General features: G+C 47.8%; 1 protein-coding gene across 9 annotated transcripts in view; it reads right to left on the reverse strand.

Moving 5' to 3' along the window:
* Nucleotides 1-22,777, reverse strand: part of FGF13 (fibroblast growth factor 13) — a 424,907-nt gene that overhangs the window by 6,535 nt on the left and 395,595 nt on the right. For all 9 annotated transcript variants that reach the window (XM_064159173.1, XM_064159170.1, XM_064159169.1 and 6 more), the window contains one exon: nucleotides 119-317. In XM_064159173.1, the coding sequence (XP_064015243.1) occupies nucleotides 119-317 (199 nt within the window). The remainder of the gene's footprint in view (nucleotides 1-118; nucleotides 318-22,777) is intronic.

Below are 22,777 nucleotides of genomic sequence, written 5' to 3' on the forward strand. Positions count from 1 at the left end.
AGCTTGTCCTCCTGCTCTGGAAGCAGCTGAACCCTTCAAATGTGGATGCACAGCAATTAAACATCTCTGCCACAAGATAATGCGAGTTCAGACAGACAGAGCAAAGGCAAGAAATTACCTTTTAGTGGTTTGGGAAGAAAATGTGCTGCAGGTTTATTTTTCTTGACGTGGTTTCCTTTCATTATCTCTCCTTCTTTGTTAAGCCCCAAATACCAGCCCCGGCCAGACTGTTGCTGTCTGTAGATCATCGAGGAGTACGTCACATAGTAGTTTTCAAATACTGATTCTTTGAACTTGCATTCAGGTGTAAAATGTTCCTGCAAGAACAGATCAATAGGTGCAGTGCTAAATCTCACGGCAGTTAATGAAAAAGCATCCAACAGTCGCTGCTTTGCCCACGGTTAAAAGACAAACCTCTCCCCCGCCGCTATCCAATTATGAGGCACGGGCCCTAAAAGTATTAACAACACAGTAACACAAATTGGAACCCGTGAAACAGCTCAAAGCAGCACAGCAAAATTGTTCTGAACGAGTAAAAAGTCTCAGTAAAGAATTATTGATCGATGCACCTAATGGATATTAGGCAGAGGCAGCCCTGATGCCAACCCCATGGGACCAGCTGTGCTCCAGCCCCACGGGTGAGCAGTGAGGCCATGTAATGCCTTTGTGTCTTCACTGCTGGCCTTAACTGTTTATGTGGAAAGTGCACTCAAGATTCAAAGCCAAGATGCCAGGAGTAAATGGTTGTCTCTTTCTAAGCCAGCAATATTAACTTAGCTGGTAGCAGCTGCCTCTCTGGTCTAATCCATGCTCTTTCTCTGCCCTGTGAAACCCCAGCAGTCAGAGGCTCACTGCAGACATTAGCCTCTGCTCTAGGACTGTACCACAGCTGAAAGCCTCGAGGATCAGGCTGTAGTCTTCATGTGCAATTGCACTGCTGCTTCTGGGGAGATGGTATTGAGCTAAGAGTTAAAGAGTAAAGACCAGGACAGAGCCTTTTTTCTTCTTGCCAGTGGTGTGGCTGGCTTGCCACATGCAATGGTCTTGGCTGAATCAAGGACAGGACCTGAGGTTACTGGTTGACAGGTAGCTGAATATGAGCCAACAATGTGCCCTGGTGTCCATGAAGGCCAACAGCATCTTGGCCTGGATCAGGAATAATGTGATCAGCAGGACCAGAGAAGTGATTGTGCCCCACCATACTCAACACTGGTGGGGCTGCATCTTGAATACTGAGTTCAGTTTTGGGTCCCATACTACAAGCAAGACCTTGAGGTGCTGGAGCATATCCAGAGAAGGGCAACGAAGCTGGTGAAGGGTCTGGAGAACAGGGTTGGTGAGGAGCAGCTGAGGGAGCTGGGTGTGTTTAGTGTGGAGAAGAGGCCACATTGCATGCTACAGCTCTGAAAGGAGGTTGGAGCCAGGTTGAGTGTTCTCCCTAGTAACAAGTAACAGAATGAGAGGAAATGGCCTCAAGCTGCACCGTGGTTTAAGTTGGATATGAAGAAGTTTGGATTAAGTTGGATATTAGGAAAAATGTCTTTCCTGCAAGAGTGGTCAGGGATTGGGACAGGCTGCCCAGGGAGGTGGTGGAGTCACCATCTCTGGAGGTGTTCAAAAACTGGTGTAGAGATGGCTATTTTGGAGGTGGTGTAGTGGTCATGGTGGTGTTGGATTGATGGTTGGATGTGATGGCCAATTCTGTGATTCTAAAACCTTTTTGGCACTATTGTCCAGATTTAAAAAAGGGTGCAGACATGAACCATGGGTCTTAAAAGTCCTGACAGGACTACTGAGCTGCTTCCTAGGGGCTTTCTGTGCTCCAGGTTTTTTAACACTGCAATTTCTGACATCATCTCACCTATGAGGTGCTGGAAAGCGTCCACAGAAGGGCGATGAAGCTGGTGAAAGACCTGGAATACAAACCCTATGAGGAGAGGCTGAGGGAGCTGGTGTTGTTTAGCCTGGAGGAGGCTCAGGGCAGGCCTCATTGCTGTCTACAACTACCTGAAGGGAGGCTGTAGCCAGGTGGGGTTGGGCTCTTCTGCCAGGCAAGCAGCAACAGAAGAAGGGGCAGAGTCTCAAGTTGTGCCAGGGGAGGTCTGGGCTGGATGTTAGGAGAAAGTTGTTACCAGAAAGAGTGATTGGCATTGGAATGGGCTGCCCAGGGAGGTGGTGGAGTCACCATCCCTGGAGGTGTTCAAGAAAAGCCTGCATGGGGCACTTAATGCCATGGTCTAGATGACTGGACAGGGCTGGGTGCTAGGTTGGACTGGATGATCTTGGAGGTCTCTTCCAGCCTGGTTGGTTCTATGATTCTATGGCCTCATAAAGGTCCATAAAATATGGAAAAGGGAGGGCTTGTTCTGGTGATGCAGATGCTAATATCTCAGTCCTGTCATCACACCACACAGCACTGCACTGTCTGCTGGTGCTTCCTTGTGAAGTCAGCCAGCTTCAGTGGAGCTGCCTCTGTGCTTCAAGCATCCTATAGCAGCATGAGAGAAAGGAGGGAAAATTGTGCTTGCATAGTGATTGCAATCTTCATTTTAAAACCTGAAAGGAAATTAAATGGCTCAGGAGCTGAAGCTGTTCTTATCTCTTTTCTGAAATATTATTGGGCAAGACAAAGATGTTATTTAAAAACCCCAAGCAAACCACTGTGCATTTTCTGCACATCTTTTGCCATTTTGTCTTCTTGTAGGAGACAAAACCCTCACCAAACTCCCATCTTCTGGCTGGTGTTTGCTTCAGCAAGCAATGTGAAGCAAGCAATTTTCATCCTTGCCCCCCCTCCCTTCTTCAAGCTAATTGGCTGCTATTTAGTTAATTGGCAATTGGTTTCAATTGCTGTCAAATGGGGACAGCCACTGCATTTCTGCAACATTTCTAAATCAGAGCCTTCCATCACTGCTCCCTGCCCAGCACCAGCCACGTTAACAAAGACCACTGCAAGTGTATCAAGCAATTAGCAGGAAAATGGAAAGCCACAGTGCTCCCATCGGAAGATTTTGGGTTCTGTGCAGTAATTTGGAACTCTTTTGGGTACAAAAGGCTTGTTTGTACACAGAGGCACAGGGTCAGATTGCAAACAGAACTGTAACATTTACTCTGGCTCTCTTAGGAAGCAAGTTAACCTCTGAATGAGCAGCAGCAGAGGTTGCCTGCTGTTGCCTGCAGAGTTCCTTGAAACAGAAGGGCAGGAACAGTGGGGAGACAGAAAGACAATAAAAAGCTGCTTCACCTCTGCTTTTACTCTCTAAGTTGGCACTTGAGCCCACACACAGCCAGACACTGGCCTGGTGGTGCACCCCAGGCTGACAGCCATCCCCATGAGCATCACAGGCAGTAATCATAGAATCATAGAATCAAGCAGGTCGGAAGAGATGTCCAAACTCATCCAGTCCAACCTAGCACCCAGCCCTGTCCAGTCATCTAGACCATGGCACTAAGTGCCATCCAGTCTTTTCTTGAACACCTCCAGGGATGGTGGCTCCACCACCTCCCTGGGCAGCCCATTCCAATGCCAATCACTCTCTCTGACAACAGCTTTCTCCTAACATCCAGCCTAGACCTGCCCTGGCACAGCTTGAGACTCTGTCCCCTTCTTCTGTTGCTGCTTGCCTGGCAGAAGAGCCCAACCCCACCTGGCTACAGCCTCACTTCAGGGAGTTGTAGACAGCAGTGAGGTCTGCCCTGAGCCTCCTCTTCTCGAGGCTAAACAACCCCAGCTCCCGCAGCCTCTCCTCATAGGGTTTGTAACCCCCTCCCTGGAGCGGTGATTCAGCAGTAAGCACTAGGCTGGAAACAAATAATACCTCTCCAGACCCTACTCGGTTACCACAACAAATTCCCTCCCCAGTTTTTCCAGCACTAAAGCTCATTCACCTGCCTGGCTTGGCACAGATTTGTGCCCCTCTATCTTGACAGCATCTGCTCAATTCCTCAGCTACAGCTGCGGCTTCAGAAGGTGCTGCACAGGGGGAAAAGCATCCTCTTTGCCAAATAAAAGTAGGTCCCACATGAGCTGTTTGCAGAAGCTGAAGTGCTTTGCTTGCTCCTGAATGCTAAACAGCTGCTTACCTTTTGCAAGAGTCTGTACCCATCCATCACTTGCCTTTAGCTTATCCCACCTGTGTCTTACCTGCTCACTAAATAAAAAAGCCCTAGGAGGAGAACTGCAGAGGGAAGCTCTGAATGAGGAATGCCAGCAAGAGAGATCTGGGGGCACTGCAATTGAAATGGACTTTTCTGAGCTTGCTAAGTCCATGTGCTAACCCAACTGGCTATGGATGGGAGTTCTCTCAGCATACCAGCTCAAAATACAGTGCAAAGCAGCAAGAACAAGTTGCTCATTATTATCTTTCCTGGCAAATTCTTGAACAATTTAGGAAGGAAGGGCAAGGTAAAGTTAGAAGAGGGTGGTGTCCCCCAGTCAAAACTGATCTTTTCCAGCTCACACAGTCAACCCTACTGAACATTTATAAATGTAATGAAATGTTGACTTCTGAGGTCAGTTTTTGCCTCTCAGACATCCTCTTTGCCCATCTTTGTAATGAAAATGATTCCAATAGCTTTGAAGAAGTCCAGGGGTACAAATATATTGTTACACAAACCTGATGAAAGGTATTTCATCTGTTTTGTGTCAGAGTGACCTTGACAGACTGCAGAGGTGGGCACAAGCCAACCTCAGTAGGTTCAACAAGACCAAGTGCAGTGTCCTGCATCTGGGTTGAGGCAATGCCAAGCAAAAACCCAGGCTGGGCAGTGAGTGGCTGGAGAGCAGCCCTGAGGAGAGGGACTTGGGGGTGCTGCTGGACCAGAAGCTCAACAGGAGCCAGCAGTGTGCACTTGCAGCCCAGAAACCCAACCAGATCCTGGGCTGCAGCAGGAGAATTGTGGCCAGCAGGGCCAGGGAAGTGATTCTCCCCCTCTGCTGTGCTCTGCTGAGACCCCGCTTGGAGTACTGCAGCCAGTTCTGGAGCCCCCATTACAAGAGGGCTGTGGAGATGCTGGAGAGTGTCCAGAGCAGGGCCAGGAGGATGCTCAGAGGGCTGGAGCAGCTCTGCTGAAAGAGTTGGGGCTGTGCAGTCTGGAGCAGAGGAGGCTCCCAGGTGACCTTCTTGTGGCCTTCCAGTATCTGAAGTGGCCTACAAAAAAGCTGGGGAGGGACTTTTCAGGATATCAGGGAGTGACAGGACTGGGGGGAATGGAGCAAAGCTGGAGGTGGGGAGAGTCAGGTTGGATGTGAGGAGGAAGTTGTTGAGCAGGAGAGTGGTGAGAGGCTGGAATGGGTTGCCCAGGGAGGTGGTTGAGGCCCCATGGCTGGAGGTGTTTAAGGCCAGGCTGGCTGAGGCTGTGGCCAGCTTGATCTAGGGTAGGGTGTCCCAACCCATGGCAGGGGGGGTTGGAACTGGCTGCTCCTTGTGGTCCCTGCCAACCCTGACTGATGCTATGATTCTATGTATTTGTGTAAACACACTCTCAAGCTCAGCTTGTCTTAGAAGTCAGAGATGATGGCAGCTGCATGACTGCGAATTGCTGTCACCTAAGCCCCTCACACATGCACCTTTACAATGAATGAACGAATGAGTGAATAAATGGAAGTGAAAGAGAATGGTGGATTCACTGTAGTCATGACCCAGCCATGCTTAGATAAGCAAGAAGATGAACTGTCAGAAGCTGCTGCTTGCTTTTGAGCTGATCAGCTGAAGTACTGAAATGTTCCTTCATGAATAGATCTGCAGCTGCATGAAATATGTGGAAAATAATTAAAAAGAAAAAAAGAAGAAGAATTTGATGTATGATAATATGGTAAAAAGGCCTTGCAGCATACTCTTGGAGTGGCTGCATTTCCAGGCAGCTGGCTAGATTACATCCAAAATAATTCAGTCTCTTCCATACTGCATTACAGGTATGCCTGGGACACAAACCCTGTGAGGAGAGGCTGAGGGAGCTGGGGGCGTGCAGCCTGGAGAAGAGGCTCAGAGGTGACCTCATTGCTGTCTACAACTACTTGAAAGGAGGCTATAGTGAGGTCGGGTTGGTCTCTTCTGCCAGGTAAGCAGCAACAGAACAAGGGGACACAGTCTCAAGTTGTGCCAGAGGAAGTCTAGGCTGGATGTTAGGAGGACGTTGTTGGCAGAGAGAGTGATTGGCATTGGAATGGGCTGCCCAGGGAGGTGGTGGAGTCTCTGTCCCTGGAGGTGTTCATAAAAGCCTGGCTGGAGCACTTAGTGCCATGGTCTGGTTGATTGGCCAGGGCTGGGTGCTAGGTTGGACTGGATGAGCTTGGAGGTCTCTTCCAACCTGCTTGATTCTATGATTCTGTGAAAGCTATGTTAATGTGAAAGTTGGCATTCTTTCTGTTCTAGCTGTCCAAAAGTCGTGTTTCAAGCCAAAGCCCATTGAAATTATCAGCCATCACACCCACCTCACCTGCAGGACTGAGTATTAATTACCCTCTAAGTGAGAGGTAGAAATTCACACTCCACAAAGAAAAGGGGAAATTGGCTTTTAAGGAAGGTATTTAGGACTTGGTCATCATGTTTCTGTCTCCATGGCTGCCTCACATCAGGACAGCTGTAGGCACAGTGCACATAAGGTGAGCAAAAGCCTTTGCTTTCTATTTATTGCATACTCCATTTGCATCCATCAGCAGGAGCTATCACCAAATACTTCACAGAGTATTAATTTGAAGTCATTAAGTCAGTCTTGAGTTTGTTAATGTCATAGACTGAAGGACCTGCAGCTAACCTGTTGCAGTTAGAGTCATAGAATCATAGAATCGGTCAGGGTTGGAAGGGACCACAAGGGTCATCGAGTTCCAACCCTCCTGCCATGGGTAGGGTCACAATAATCAGGAATGATGTTTGGTGCTAAGGGCAGGAGTAAGCAAGCAAGAAGAAGAATCAGTTTGAAAAGTATTTGGGAAAAGTTTGGAGTGCTTGGGAAACTTGGAAAAGGATCTTCTATATTGAGCATGTAATTATGTTCCATGTGATCGATGTCTTTGCTTGTGGGATTTGTTCTTTATTTTCTTCACCTAATGAAAATTGGATTTCCCCCCCTTCTCCCACCCCATATCCTGATTTCTTTCAGGGCTACAGTGCAGCCCAGGATTCCATTCTTTAATCATGTGTTTTTGAAGGAGCCCCTTGAAGACTCCAGGGTAGCTATTTTCTGCGTCACTGAGCCTGCCTCTTTTTATTAACGGCGATTGATTTTCTTCATCTTGGCGTGTGAAGTCTCAGGGTGTATCCTCTGGATCATCTCCCTGTGATGTGCAGTGCTATCAACAGCACAAGACTTGAATACTTCAGCATCAACATTATCAGAAATAACAGCTTTTAGATCAGAGGCATGAGAAGGCTCTCTAAAGAAACAGGTGTTTAGCGAAGCCACTGGAATGGAAACTTCAAAGCATCTTGAAGCAATTTATTCTGGATTAGACAAATTACAGGTCCTCCAGATAGGTTCCATTCCCACAACATAGTCCATTTGGCTGAGATCTACCTATTTTGAGGAATCTTAGTGTTTTCAGTGGGAGCAACTCACAATAGGTGGATATGTAAAGGTCTTGTAGGACTGGAAGACTGTTTGACCATACAGAATCCTTTAGGTTGGAAGAGACCTTGAAGATCATCAGCTCCAACTGTTATCCCAGCCAAGTCCAACACTAAACATAATCATGCCAGTCACAGCAAAAGATATGCTCCTCAAAACTAATTAACTAAACCATTGTTTAGTTAATTAGAAGGTGCTGGGTGATAGGATGGACTCGGTGATCTCCAAGGTCTTTTCCACCCTGACTGAAGCTAGCATGAAATGTGCTGTAGTAATCACAGAATCACAGAATTAACCAGGTTGGAAAAGACCTCTAAGATTGAGTCCAACCTATCATCCAGCACCTTCTAATTAACTAAACCATGATTTAGCTAATTCATTAATTAACTAAATCATTAATTCACTAATTCATGACTTTTGAAGACAGGCTCAGTTCTCAGACACCACAGAATCACAGAATCATTGAGGTTGGAAAAGACTTCTAAGATCAAGTCCAAATGTCAACCCAACACCACCATGCCCACCAAACCAAAGTGCCACATCTGCATGACTTTTTAAGACCTCCAGGGATGGTGACTCCATCACCTCACTGAATAACCTATTCCAGAGCCTGATCATTCTTTTCAGGAAAAACATTTTTCCTCCTATCCAAGCTGAACCTCCCTTGGTGCAACTTGAGGGAGGTTCCTTTTGTTCTATCACTTGTTACTTGGGAGAAGAGATCAACACCTGCCTCACTCCAAGGTCCTTTAGGGAAATGAAAGGTCTACCCTCAGCCTCCTCTTCTCCAAGGCTCAAGAGGTGCCTTAAAGCTGAACCAACTGCTGCTAGAACAAAAAACTACTGCTGAAGAGGAATTTCTGGAAGGCTGTAATTCCTCTGGCCTTCACTAGAATCTGAAGGCATGAAAAAGGAGGGAAGAAAATGAAAAAAAGGAAGGAAACAAAAAGGGAAGGAAATGAAAAAGGAAGGAAATGAAAAAGGAAGGAAATGAAAAAATGAAAAGGAAAGAAGAAAACGAAATTCAGGTTTCTATAGAATATATAATAGATAGAAATTATACTCAATTATTTCATCAGGAAACCTGCCTGCTAACAGGAATTATAGAAAGGTACAAGGTTGCTGGGTAATGGGTTTAAACTGGCAGAGGGGAGATTCAAACTAGATGTTAGGAAAGGGTTCTTTATACTGGCACAGGTTGCCCAGGGAGGTTGTGGAGCAGAGAAGCACCGAATGTGATCTCTGATCTTTGATCACATTTGGTGCTTCTCTGCTCCACAACCTCCCTGGAGGTGTTCGAGGCCAGGTTGGATGAGGCCTTGAGCAACCTGTTCTAGTGGGAGGTGTCCCTGCTGATGGCAGGGGGCTGGATCTGGATGATCCTTGAGGTCCCTTCCAACTCAAACCATTCTATGGTGATCCCCAACAACTCCCTAGCATGGAATTTCCTGGGATGGTGCAATAAGCTGGAATTTCTCAAGTGGAACATGAGCTGTGAGAGGTGTGCGAATTTACTTAGGACAAAGCTTCCAGAAGGAGTAAAATGGAGCCCAAGGAAGCAGGTGGATATGTGGCATCCCCAGGGTAAGATTTCAGGTTGTCACTAGGTTTTCTCTCTCAATCCATGAGCATGGCACTGAAAAGATGCTGTAATTATTCCCTTGATGTCGTTTCCTCTGCACAGCAAAGGAAATGCACAAAGTCAGGGGGAAAACGTAGCATGAACTGAAGCAGCAAACATATTAATTAGAAATACAGAGATGCAGAGGTTTAAGTTTTGCTCATTATTCTTTTTCTAGCCTTATCAGTGACTCAGTGGTGAAAACTTGCCCAAGTTATCTTTGCCCAGATTCCGAAGTGGCATTTAGGCACATCAAGAAGCACCTATTTAAAGCTCGCTGCGTCACCTCTCAGCATGCTCTGCCCATGGAATGGGCATGGAATGTACTGCCTGATGAGCCCAGGGAAAAAGACTCAGGCAGTGTAAACAATGCTGGAATCTAACTGAGATAGGAACTAGGAATGATGATATTATTGCTCCCCTGTCCTTGGGTGATGTTTCACTTCAACAACTGCTTTGATTAACCAAATACTCCCTAATTTGGCCAGGAGAACTAATGCATGATACCTACAGAATGAAGATGCCCTTCTGATGGCTGCAAAGGAAATGAATCCTGTTAGGGAAAGCCTCTAATGTGGTTTAAAGGCTCTGCAAGATGCCCAGGAGAACACCTCACAGATGTCAAACACCAATCCCTTCCCAATTCATCCCAGAAGAAGTGATTAAATAGGCAGGAATAAGAAAAACCAGAAAATCCACCTTGCCCCCAAAGGCTTCTCTTCCTCATTAGTGCCATGCATCATGGACCCCTCTGATGATCCTACAAGCACGCAACAGGAAACCTCTGCAATCATCCAAAGGTGGGTGGGCTTCTGAATACAGGCTCAGTTCTCACAGAGACATCACAGGATCATTTTGGTTGGAAATGACCTTTTGGATCATCAAGTCTGACACCACCATGGTCACTAAACCATGGCCCAAAGTGCCATGTCCACGTATGTTTTAAACGCCTCTAGGGATGGTGACACCACCACCCCCCTGGGCAGCCTGTTACAATGCCTGACCACTCTTGCAGCAAAGAAAATGTGCCTCATATCCAAACTAAACCTCCTCTGGCACAATTCGAAGCCATTTCCTCTTGTCCTGTCACTTGTTGCTTGGGAGAAGAGGCCAACCCCCACCTCACTGCAATCTCTTTTCAGGGAGCTGTAGAGAGCAAGATGGTCTCAGCCTCCTGTCCTCCAGACTAAACAACCCCAGTTCCCTTAGCTGCTCCTCACAAGACCTTTTCTCCAGACCCTTCACCAGCTTTTCTGCTCTTCTCTGGGCATGGTGGTGTTGGGTAGAGTTGGACTTGATGATCTTAGAGGTCCTTTCCAAGCGTAATGATTCTGTCATTCTATAAAGCCATATAATTGTACTCCCAGGTTTGGTCAAGGGCTGGTTCACACCACTGGCTAAGGTAATTCCCAGCTGAAAAGTGGAACACAGAAGCATCCTGCATGTTTTCCTTGTTTTCTTCCACACTCACATTAAATATTCTTCTCTAGGTATGTGCCACTGATCATCTTTGAGTGGTGAACTTGCTGCTATAGCTTCTCATGATACTACCCTCCCACAAAACTGAGTTAAGCAGAAGGACCAAACCTTCCCAGCTTCCTGGCAAAGCACCAAGAGCTATCCTCTGACTAGGTCAACTGAAAAGCAAAAGCTGATGCAATACATGGCCTGCATGGGCATTAGAGAAAACAGGAATGGTGGAAAAGATGTGCTTTTTGAAAAGAAACTGGGAGAGAGCTTGTGTGGGAGCTCAACCTGGATGATCAGTAGAGTCATCTTCCCTCACTGGAGGCAGCTGAGGTGGGTATCGGTCTATACCTAGTGCAGTGTCTGGATACCCAGAGCCCACCCAGGCTGCTGCTTCTTCCACTAGCCATGGGATCCTGCCAAACAGAGAATCCTGCTCCTGTTCTAAGCTACAGGAGGACTGCCTTTACCTCTCTGTAGGCTCACAGTTTTCCCCAGAGCAGCCAATCCTCCCCATAATTTTCCTGAGCTCGTTCTCCCTCCTTCCTGTGGCAGTGGCTTCCGCAGGTGAAGCCAGCGCTGCAGAAGGTGTACTGAAGCCGTGTCCGTTGGTGGGTTTTATCACAAGCCAATGTATTCTTTTCTTTTTCATTACAGTTGTCTTCTCTCAGCTTTGAATTTTGGAAAACAGCACACACAAGTACCCAGCATCCCTCCTCTGAGCCATTCATTACCCCCACATCTCTCTCTAGCGTGTCTCTGCTTATTCATCTCTTGTCTTAACTAGGCGGGCTTTATCTTTTTCAATCTCTCCTATGAAAGCTGCTCTGGGCCTCTAATCATTTTCATTACCCTTCACTGAGTCCTTTCAATGTGTAGTATTTTTCTTTCTTTATTTTTTCCCCTCTTCCTTTCCTCTCTCCATCATTTCCAGCTCCGAAACACAACATGTAAAAAGAGACTGCACCACTGAGTTGTGTGAAAGGAGGTAAGATATTTTCAGTCCTCTTGCCTTGTGACAAAGTCTCTGCTGCTCAGCCTCACTATTGTGTGTCCCTACAAAAGTTCACTATCTTTTAAATGATGTCTCTGATAAATATGGTCCAATTTTATGGTATTTCTGACTCTCTGAGCAGTTGGTGTACCCAAGCTTAAATATTAAAGGGAGGGAGAAGGAAGCAAAAAGCAGATAGGATGGCTTTCTTCCTCAGAACTAGAGCAGAAAGCTCCAAAGAAGCTAAGCAACCTGTTTTATAACATACCCATTATCACACAGATAACCTGCCAGCCATTGCCATCAGATTTCTAGCAGCTATAATTGACATCAGGTCTCCGTATTGTCAAATCTCTCTGACACAGCTGTTGTGCAGAATGTCCTCAGCTTAAGTGTGTCATGCATTACTTGAAAAACCCAAACTAATCTAGAGTTGCAAAACTCCTTTTAAAGTATGGAACCCAGGGTCTGCTTTCTGCTCCAGACAGCTCTGCATCCCACTTGGTTTTCTGGCCAAGCCCTGAGCCCACTGCCATTCACAGAATTAACCAGGTTGGAAAAGACCTTTGAGATCATCAAGTCCAACCTATCACCTAGTCTAGTTGATTGGACAGGGCTGGGTGATAGGTTGGACTGGATGAGCTTGGAAGTGCCTTCCAACCTGTTTGATTCTATGATTCTAAGATTCTAACACCTTGTAATTAACTAAACCATGGCACCAAGTGCCTCATCCAGTCTCCTTTTAAGCATCTCCAGGCACAGCGACTCCACCACCTCCCCGGGCAGCCCATTCCAATGCCAATCACTTTCTCTGCCAACAACTTCCTCCTAACATCCAGCCTAAACGTGCCCTGGAGCAGCTTGAGACTGTGTCCTGTTGTTCTGTCTGCCTGGGAGAAGATATGAACTCCACCTGGCCACAACCTCCCTTCAAGCAGTTGTAGAGAGCAATAAGGTCTGCCCCGAGTCTCCTCTTCTCCAAGCCCCAGCTCTCTCAGCCTCTCCTCCCAGAGTGGCTTGAGATGCTGAAGGCCTAGCAGGACCCTGAACCTCGGGAGACACCTCAACTGCCTTGTTTTGAGTGAACTACTTGTGGCTTGTTCCTCTGTGTTGCTAACTGCCTGCCAGTTCTCCCTTGGGTTTTGCATGCCAATGCCTCGGTGGGACATGGAGACAGAGCAACCACGCAAAGCCTGGAACTTTCCACCCAGCAGCAACAAGCTGTAGCAAGAACCTGCCAAAGCAGAGTTCCTCCATCAGGCAGATGAGTGTGGCACGAAGAGTTATCACTTTGTCACAGCCTGGCCACTGTGAGGGGGAGATGTCTGTGAGCTGGCATGAGCAGCTGAGAAAGAAAATGCACTCCTGTCCCAGCAGTCCTTTTATACACTTACTCTTGTATGCATCTGTGAGATCACCCCCACTGGGGCAAGCCCATACTGCTGCTGCTGGGGCTGCCGACCACAGGGTGACAGCCGTGGGTTAAGTTGCTCCTGGAACGAGGGGACCTGGCCAGCATTTGCTATGCATCACCTGGGAGCAAGGGGCAAGAAGAGCAGCACAACCTTTCTGCTGCAACATCGAGTGCCTTGACTGCATCATCCCAAAATAAAGGGTATTAGGAAGACGTTCTTAGCAGTGAGGGTGGTGAGACACTGGAACTGGTTGCCCAGGGAGGTTGTGCATGGCCTCTCTCTGGAGGTGTTTAGGGTGGGACAGGGCCTTGAGCAACCTGGGCTAGTGGAAGGTGTCCCTGCCCCTGGCAGGGGTGTTAGAGCTGGATGATCTTGAAGGTCCTTTCCAACTCAAAGCTTTTTATGATTCTATGAAATGCTGCTTACCACTCCATGGGAGGTCATCCAGTATGGGGTTCAGCAGGCAGCAACAGCCACACTGGGCTACCCTAGTGGAAGGATAGGCAGTGATGGTGGAGCATTGCATCACCAGATGCTCCCCTGACGCTTTGGTGGTCACAGATCTGGCGTCAAGTTGCTCCCCAGAGAGGCTCTGCAGAAGCAGCAGGGCTAACTAGAAGAGAGTGGGATTTACTGCTGTATCCTAGATACAGGACATCAGCCCTGAGGTAAGGATATGGAAGAGATCTCCTTCAGACTGTCATCCATGAATTCATGCAGATTTATCCTAAACTGCTGAAAAACAATAATCTAATCAGGGTTTGCAGCAAGCTCTAAATCTGTCTGGTTAATTACAAGTAGGGACATGACCCTTTTAGCAGTGCATGATCCCAGAATTCTGTGGAAGCCAGGAAAGCACACAAAGGCTTCTCTGTTGCAGGGAAAGAGTAGCTGGATGAGCAACAGTCAGAACAAGTGCTACAGACCTTCCTGTGGGAATAGGTGACAACAGGGAGTGCTGTTTCTGTGGTAACCTGCAACCTGGCTGAAAACCTCTCTGAGCAACCACTGAGAGTTAGGATGTGGAAGTGATCTCCTCATCCTCTGCTGCTCTGCTGAGATGCCATCACAGAATGGTGGGGGTTGGAAGGGACCTCTGGAAATTACTGACCAACTCCTCTGCCACTGCAGGGTCACCCAGAGCAGGTTGCCCACAATCACAATGCCAGGCAGGGGCTGAATCACTCCAGAGACAGACTCCACAACCTCTCTGGGCGGCCTAGTCCAGTGCTACACCAGCCTCAAAGAAGTTTCTCCTCCTGTTTAGATGGAATTTCCTGGTTCAAGTTCATGCCCATTACCTCTTGTCCTGTCCCTTGGCACCACTGAAAAAACACTGTCTCCATCCTCCTGACATCTACCCTGTAAGTATTGCTAAGCATTGATAAGGTCCTCTCTCAGTCTTCTCTTCTCTAGACTAAAGAGTCCCAAGTCCCTCAGCCTTTCTTCCTAAGGGTTCTGATGGGAACTGGTGGAGGCAGTGCTCTTCCACTCAGAGGCTTTCCCAAGCACAGCTTCAGCTTAGCTCAGCCCTCCCCACACTACCAGCAGCCACCTCAGTGACATTAAAGAAGAAAGATGAGGTCTGCCCCAGAGGAAGGGCTTGCAGACAGATGCTGCTGAAGGAGCTCTTTTTCTGCACACTAGAAACTGCTGCTGCTCAGTGACTGTGAGAAGCTGCAAGTGGAAGATAAGTAACGGCACAAGCTGCCGGAGAAGAACAAATGCCACATTACATCAAGCAGGACCTTGCTTCACTGTCAGCTCAGAGGCTGTTGTGCACAGAAGGACAGCCCTGCCATTTGGCCTGTATATTTTATTAATGTGGATGCATATTTATGGTGCTATGGATTAGCTGATGCTTTAGTGTTCAATACCTTCCTCTGACACTGGACTTCTCGGCAAAGGCATTTGTCCTGTCTGCTGTTGTCCCTCATGTGCGACGCTTTTAGGTGGCTGCCATCCTCTGCCCAGACATGGGCTGCAATTGCTGTTATAGAGGTGCCTCATCTGCCTCCCAGATGTGGTTTGGGAACCTACTGCAAGCCTCTGGAATGTACTAAATGCACTGTAGTCTGGAATGATACTCTAAATCCTAATGCCATGCTAATAGGCTATTCATTAGGTTTTGATTCTGCAAAGCATTAGGCTGCATGCTTCATTTTTAACAGGGGTAATGCCAGCATGGAGAAAGTTAAGCAGGTAATTACACCAAAGAAAAGTAGTGGCTCTTTCAGGACCAAGCAGAAATATAGGCTGGGTGGGGAGTGGCTTGAGGAGAAGGAGCTGGTGGATGTCAGTTGATGAAGAACTCAGCATGAGCCAGCAGCCCAGAAGGCAGCCGTGTGCTGAGCTGCATCAAAAGCAGTGTGAGCAGCAGGACAAGGGAGAGGATTCTGCCCCTCTGCTCTGCTGAGATCCCACCTGCAGTACTGTGTCCAGTTTTGGGGTCCCAACACAAGAAGGACATGGAACTGTTAGAGTGGGTCCAGAGGAGGCCACAAAGGTGATCAGAGGACTGGAGCACATCCCCTGTGGGGACACACTGAGAGAGTTGGGAGGGCTCTGGGGAGGCTGCACAGTGACCTTCCAGTACCTGAAGGGGCCTATGGGAAAGCTGGGGAAGGGCTTTTTACAAGGGCTTGTAGTGACAGGATGAGAGGGAATGGATTTAAGATGGAAGAGGGGAGATTTAGACTGGATATTAGGAGGAAATTCTTTAGAGTGAAGGTGGTGAGACACTGGAACAGCTTCCCCAGAAAGGTTGTGGATTCCCCCTCCCTGGAGGGTTTCAAAGCCAGCTTGGATGGAGCCTTGAGCTGTCTGGGCTAGTGGAAGGTGTCCCTGCCCATGGCAGGGAGGGGGCTAGAACTAGATGATCTCAAAGGTCTCTTCCAACCCAAACCAATCTGCTATTCTATGACCTGATCCAAAATGTGTGATGACCAAGGGAAATCCTACCCATGACTTTATTACCCTTTGGTTAGCTTTCTAACACCACTCAGGTAGGCTGCAGAGACAATCCCACTTGAAACAATTGAGGTTATTTGATATTTGTCACTTATTAAGAGATGCAAATAAAAGAAGATTAAGCTTAATAATGACAGGACTGTCACAAGCTGAAGGAGAATGGACCTCATCAAACCTGCATCTCATATGACCAAATGGTAATGAGACCTTTTCAAAGGAGCTTTAATTACTGCAATCCATATATTCATTAATGCCATGGATAGATGTTTTTCAAACCTTGGTTGGTTGACAGTGCCAGAGCATTACTGGCAGCCAAACCCTGCTTCTTGATATAGAGCAGAGATGCTCTTTGGAATTCTTCTGCCCTCACAGCTCCCTAAACTGTGCTATTGAACATATGCTGCTGAGAGGCATTCAGAGGGATATTAGGTGGCAGGCTAAATGGTGGGATTTCAGGGTTATGCAAAGAAGATGCTGACTGGCAGAAAACATTTGTTTCAGAAAGCAAGGACCCCACCTAAGAAGGGACACACATGTGGAGAACAAGTTAAACTTCCCTTTGTAAATAATCCATAAGCAGCATTTTGAGAGTAAAATGAATGGAAGTTAAAGTTTGGGAAAGTTTTCCAGCACCTTGCACATGAAAAACTGTGCAACAGGGTAGAGCCTGCAACAGGAGCACATAGATGCCTGTGTGGATTCTGGGGAGGTCATGCACCAGCAGAAGAGGAGGCTCAGGGGTGCCCTCATTGCTGTCTACAACTACCTGAAGGGAGGCTATAGCCAGGTGGGGTTGGTCTCTTCTGCCAGGCAACCAGCAATAGAACAAGGAGACACAGCCTCAAGTTGTGCCAGGGGAGGTCTAGGCTGGATGTGAGAAGGAAGTTGTTGTCAGAGTGATTGGCATTGGAATGGGCTGCCCAGGGAGGTGGTGGAATCGCCGTCCCTGGAGGTGCTGAAGCCAAGCCTGGCTGGGGCACTTAGTGCCATGATCTGGTTGATTGGCCAGGGCTGGGTGTTAGGTTGGACTGGATGATCTTGGAGGTCTCTTCCAACCTGCTTGATTCTATTCTATTCTATGATTCTTTGATGCACAAGGATCCTGATCCCCACTGAAAAAGGCATGGGAACATCATTGCCCACAGTGACTAAAGGAAGAAGCATTCCTGCTGATTCTTTACATCACCCAATACCCTTAACCTTGCAGGGTGACTTTGTGGTGGTAGAGCCAAAGCACCCACAGCTGCAGTGTGTTGGGTACCTTCTCAGTAGTTCATGGCAAATTTTCTCTAAACCAAACCCTCAGTCCAGTAGGAAGCCCAACTCTTCCAGACACAGCCTGAGCACAGAGATAAGCTTATAAAGCTCTGCTTTGTTTTCCACACAGTGCTGTGGACCTTGTGAGGGTCTGTCATTTGGCTGGCTTGTGGCTGCCTGCTGCCCCTGGGCTGTGTAAGAGATTACTCTGGAGCCAGACTTTTGGGAGACACTGTGCTGCTTTTGCCTAAGCAGCAGAGGAGATGCAGGTCCCCAGGAAAACACTTGCAAAGCTAATTTAAACTTGGAAGACACCCAAATGTCTCTGGGAGGTGCAATATAAAACCCGAGCCTAAGATAGCCTGGACTGCAATCACGGATTTCTGGGAATGGTGTGGAACAGTTGCTCCACGAGCCAAAGGCTGCAGATCTGTGTTAGAATATTCCAACAGGAAAGCTGCTGCTACTCACAGTTCTCTCACACAGGGGAAAAAAAACCCAGCAAAACACTAAATTCAAATGTAAGCAGGACTAATCCCTGACTTACCTGCACCAGGACAAGTGCAGAGTCCTGGAGGAATAATAAACTCCTCCAGTACAGGCTGGGAGGTGATCTGCTGGAGAGCAGCCCTGTGGAGAGGGACCTGGGGGTCCTGGTAGCTAACAAGTTACCCATGGCACAGCAATGTGCCCTGCTGGCCAAGAAGGTCAATGGGATCCTGGAGTGTATTAGGAGAAGTGTGTCCAGCAGAACAAGGGAGGTTCTCCTCCTCCTCTATTCTGCCCTGCTGAGACTTCATCTTGAATACTGTGCTCAGTTTTGGACTCCCCAGTTTAAGAGGGACAGGGAGAGAAGAGGGTCCAGTGGAGGGCTATGAGGATGATGAGGGGACAGGAGGGCATGACTGATGTAGAGAGGCTGAGGGCCCTGGGGCTGCTTAGTCTGGAGAAGAGAAGACTGAGAGGGGATTTGATAAATGTTTACAAGTATCTGAGGGCTGCCAGGAGTGTGGGACAGGCTCTGCTCACTGCTCCCTGGGACAGGACAAGGAGCAATGGGTGTAAGTTGCAGCAGAAGAGTTTGCGCCTCAACACAAGGGGGAACTTCTTTCCTGTAAGGGTCCCAGAGCACTGGCACAGGCTGCCCAGAGAGGTTGTGGAGTCTCCTTCTCTGGAGCCTTTCAAGGCCTGTCTGGATGTGTTCCTCTGTGATCTGTGTTAGATAGGATGGTCCTGCTCTGGCAGGGGGGTTGGACTGGATGATCTCCTTGGGTCCCTTCCAACCCTAACACCCTCTGATCCTCTGATCCTGTGATCCTGTGTCCAGCAAGGCTCTCAGACATCCTGAGAACCTGAGTTGAGGAACACTTAGAATCTCAATCTCAGTTTCTCTCTTAGTGCTACCCATTGACAGAGAGCTTCCCAAAAGGATTTACAGGGGTTCTAGTGAGGAGAAACCTTCATCCCTGAATCACAGGAAAGACTGAATTGTGTGAGCACTCTGACTTTAAAAAGCAACCTTCTGTCTCTGCTACAGAAAAGTCCTTTTAAGCACAGTTAAAGCAGAGCTTCTGATGCCAGATTAACAACTGCCCTGAGTTGTATTGCGAGGAGGAACCTGAAAGGGAAGTCCAAGGCTTAGTTTGAAAATGTCTGTTGTGTTTTTTACTGAGAATCTAAACTGCCTTGGATCAGTTCTGCCTCTAAAATCTGGTTATCTATTTCCAAGTTAGCAAATAAGAGCTGGCTGTAGCCAGCCAAGCAGACGGCAGAGAGCTAAATCACTCTCTACTGGCAAGTAGAGAACTTGTCCGTTAGAAAAGGTGATTGTCTTTCAATTTACCCACAGGTTGAGCTTCCATTTCACTGTCCAGCAGAACAAAAAAGCCTGAAGCAAGAAGGTGTAGCAGACCAGGGATTCAGAGGAAATGGTGATGGATCCTAGCACCTGTCTGCTGAAGTCTGCACATGCAAATAAGGGCTGGTGAGTTCAGAAATGCAGTTTTCCTGCAAGCAAGCAAGACTCCTTGGACAGTTTTGGGCTTTGAGGGTCTTGAGGCTAAGCCTGTGGAGACCAAACAGGGCAGTTATTTAGCTCTGTGTACATGAAAGACTAACTAAATTTCATTTAAACTCTACTGCTGAAATAAAGTAAGACTACCAATGAAGGGGATAAAATTCATCTAAGTACCCCTGAGGATCTGGGCCCAAATCCAAACCCCCGTATGCAAGTCCAGGCTTTGATTCATCTCATCTACCTTCAGGCACTCAAAAGAAACACCAAAGTTAGGAGCCAGGTCAGTCTGGGATTTTCCCATTCTCAGAGAGTATAGCTGGGATCAGTCATGCCTGGAGCGGATAGGGGAACATGGATCTGCTGTGTTTGCCACCTACACCACAGATACAGCTCTGCTAAAGCCTCTGTTTCTCTCTGAGCACAGCAAGAAGTGGTGCAACATCCCAGGGCAGCACTGCCATGCCCTGTGTTGCCAGTGTCTGAGGCTTGGACACAGCAGTGGGCAGAGCCAGGCTTGGGCAGCCAGTGCTCAGCTGGGCACAGTACTGCAAGTGTGTAGAGGCAAGCAGCAAAGCCACAGGGAGGTGAGGGCAGGGGCACAAGGGATGGGAATGAGCCAGACCCAGGCAGGAAGGGAGAGGAGGGAGAGGAGAGGTATTAATCACAGAATGGTGGGGGTTGGAAGTGACGTGGGGAGGTCACCAAGTCCAAGCCCCCTGCTAAAGCAGGGCCACCCAGAGCAGACCACACAGGAACATGTCCAGGCAGGTTTTGAAAGTCTCCAGAGAATGAACCTCCACAACCTTTCTGGGAAGCCTGGTCAGGTGCCCACCAGCACCCCCAGGTCCTTCTCTGAGCTGCTTCCCAGTAGGTCACCCCCTCACCTGTACTGGTGCAGGGGAGTTATTACCATAAAGCAGATCGGGCGTCTCCTGCTGAAACACAAACTGAGCTGTGGAGGTGCTGACTCTGCTCCTCCTCCAGTGTCACTGAGGGGTGTGAGCCCAGACTGTCAGCTCTGCTGGACGCCTTAGCAGGACCTGTCTGTCCCAGTATGCTGCAGCTCAGCAGAGCTGCACAAGGCTGTCCCCAGGTGGCCCCAAGTCGCTGCTCCCTGGCACAATAGGAGATGGGTTAAGTGAGCTTTAATATTGAGTGTTATATTAGAAGAGGATTTCACTTCTGCTCTTGGCCAAGCCTGCTCCAGACAGCCTTGGCATCAGCAACCTGACTGCTGAAACTGAGAGAAATTACTCTGGGTACATCCAAGACAGAGTTCTTGCTTTGTGATATTTACAGGGGATTTCTTTTCCCCTCTGCTGGAACAGCCCCCGGACCTCACAGCCTTCTTTTGGCAAAGCTCCCACTGAAATGAATCACGACTTTGCCTGAGTTAGTGCTCCAGGACTGAGCTCTAAATTATTAAAAGTGAATTCTATGTAAGAATTTGTGTCAATTTTCAAAAGAGCTCAGCAAAAGGTAGACAAAAATCCTCCTTTGAAACTAGCAGAAGGTTCGTGGCTGAACTCTCAGCCTGCTTTGAAATCTCATCTCTAGCTTTTTAGCCAAATGCAGTGCCTTTTACACCTCATATTTTAATCATCCTGCTTCTGCACAACACAGAGCTCTTGCCTTGTTGCTTTGGTTCAAACACAGCCATCACCAGCTCCAGCTTTGCAGTGTAAGAGAGCCCCTCACAGCACAAGCTGCTGCTTTCCTCGTAGGGAAGCTCATTCCTTTCCTCCCTCTTGCAAAACAATTTATTGTCAGAAGAGGCAAATGGACTTTTCCCAGAGCAACCTGTCAATAGAGCTTCTTGTTCCTCCATGGCACCTTCCAGGGACTCAGACTAAAGATCAAATATTGCCTCAGGCATTGAGTTTGCATTTGTCAGATGAAAAATTACAGGAGAAGGAGACTCCACAACCTCTCTGGACAGCCTGCTCCAGTGTTCCAGCACCTTCACAGGAAAGAATTCTTTCCTTACGTTCAGCTGGAACTTCCAGTGTTCAAGTTTGTGCTTGCTGCCCCTTGTCCTGTCTTTGGGCATCACTGAAAAGAGTCTGGCCCCATCTTTTTGCCCTCTGCCTTTTAGCTATTGACCAGCACTGATGAGATCCCCTCTGAATCTGCTCTTCTTCAGGTTGAAGAGTCCCAGGTCTGGAGAGATGCTCCAGTCTCATCATCATCTTTGAGACCCTCTGTTGGGCTCTCTCCAGTAGGCCCCTCGAACCAGGGAGCTCAGAACTGGATACAATACTCCAGGTGTGCCCTCACCAGGGTAGAGGGGGGAGGACAACCTTGCTTCACCTGCTGGCCACATTCCCCTTAAGGCACTCCAGAACACCTTTGGCCTTCTTAGCCACAAGAGCATACTGCTGGCTCATGGGGCACAGGGGCAGCAGCATCTCTACCTTAATGGATTATGAGCTCTTTCCTGGTTTAGAAGTCCACCTGTAGAGCCAGGTGAACTGGTGGTGTTGTGTCAAACTGGAAGCAGTGTCAATCAGGCTGGGGCTGGCAGAGCTTTGGCTGCCCAAGACTGGTACAGACTGGGGTACATAGAATCATAGAATCAACCAGGTTGGAAGAGACCTCCAAGCTCATCCAGTCCAACCTAGCACCCAGCCCTAGCCAATCAAACATGACTTGCAGGAAGCCTTCAAGAGTGATGCTTCAGACTTCTGATCCCAGGCTCAGCCCCTTTCAGGTTCGGGTGCTCACAGAGACCAGTGACTCATGTTTACTGAATTCAGCACCACCACTTAAGAACGATCATCTTGTCAGGGATTCCTAGACCTTCATTACAACAGACTGTTTTGATAATTACTCCTAATTGGCTTTGCCTAGGATGTCTGAGTGCAGATTGAGTATAGAGAGTAAATTTTCTCTTTCTTTAGGACAGAGCAGTTTGGCTGCTGCTCTCTCGCCCTTTCTGAGCTCGGATCGTTGAAATTCAGCTCTTTGCTTCCACCTATCCCACCACTGGGTGTTTGTTATGGCAGGGCAGCTTTGCCAGAGCTACACACAGCCACAGAAGGACAAAACATAAACTGTAAAATGATGTGGAAGGAAAAAAAAACCCACAAACCAACAACCCAACATTAATTTCTTCCCCTAAATTTCTGCAAAGCCATTACCTGTTTTTGAATGGCATTTCCAATTCTGCACTGGGAACTGCTGAAGCATTTACATAAGAATGCAAAAATGCACACATTATCACTGCAGGAAGCACTTAAAATTTAAGATAATTATAGAGTATGGAAACGATTTCAAAGGACTCAAACAAAATAACAACTAATTCTAGAGAGTCATCCTTTAAGATGATTATTACTCTGCGCTACCGCTGATCCCTCACGAAAAAATCCTTCTCTTTACAGTTATATCCACATTATGAATTCCTACTTTGTTCTTCCACCATCCAGCTCCTCCAGCTGCTGCTGGCAAATTTGCATTCTCTGAGAGCTTAA

The sequence above is a fragment of the Pogoniulus pusillus genome, chromosome 19 (assembly GCF_015220805.1).
Source record: "Pogoniulus pusillus isolate bPogPus1 chromosome 19, bPogPus1.pri, whole genome shotgun sequence".
NCBI classification, from domain to species: Eukaryota; Metazoa; Chordata; class Aves; order Piciformes; family Lybiidae; genus Pogoniulus; species Pogoniulus pusillus.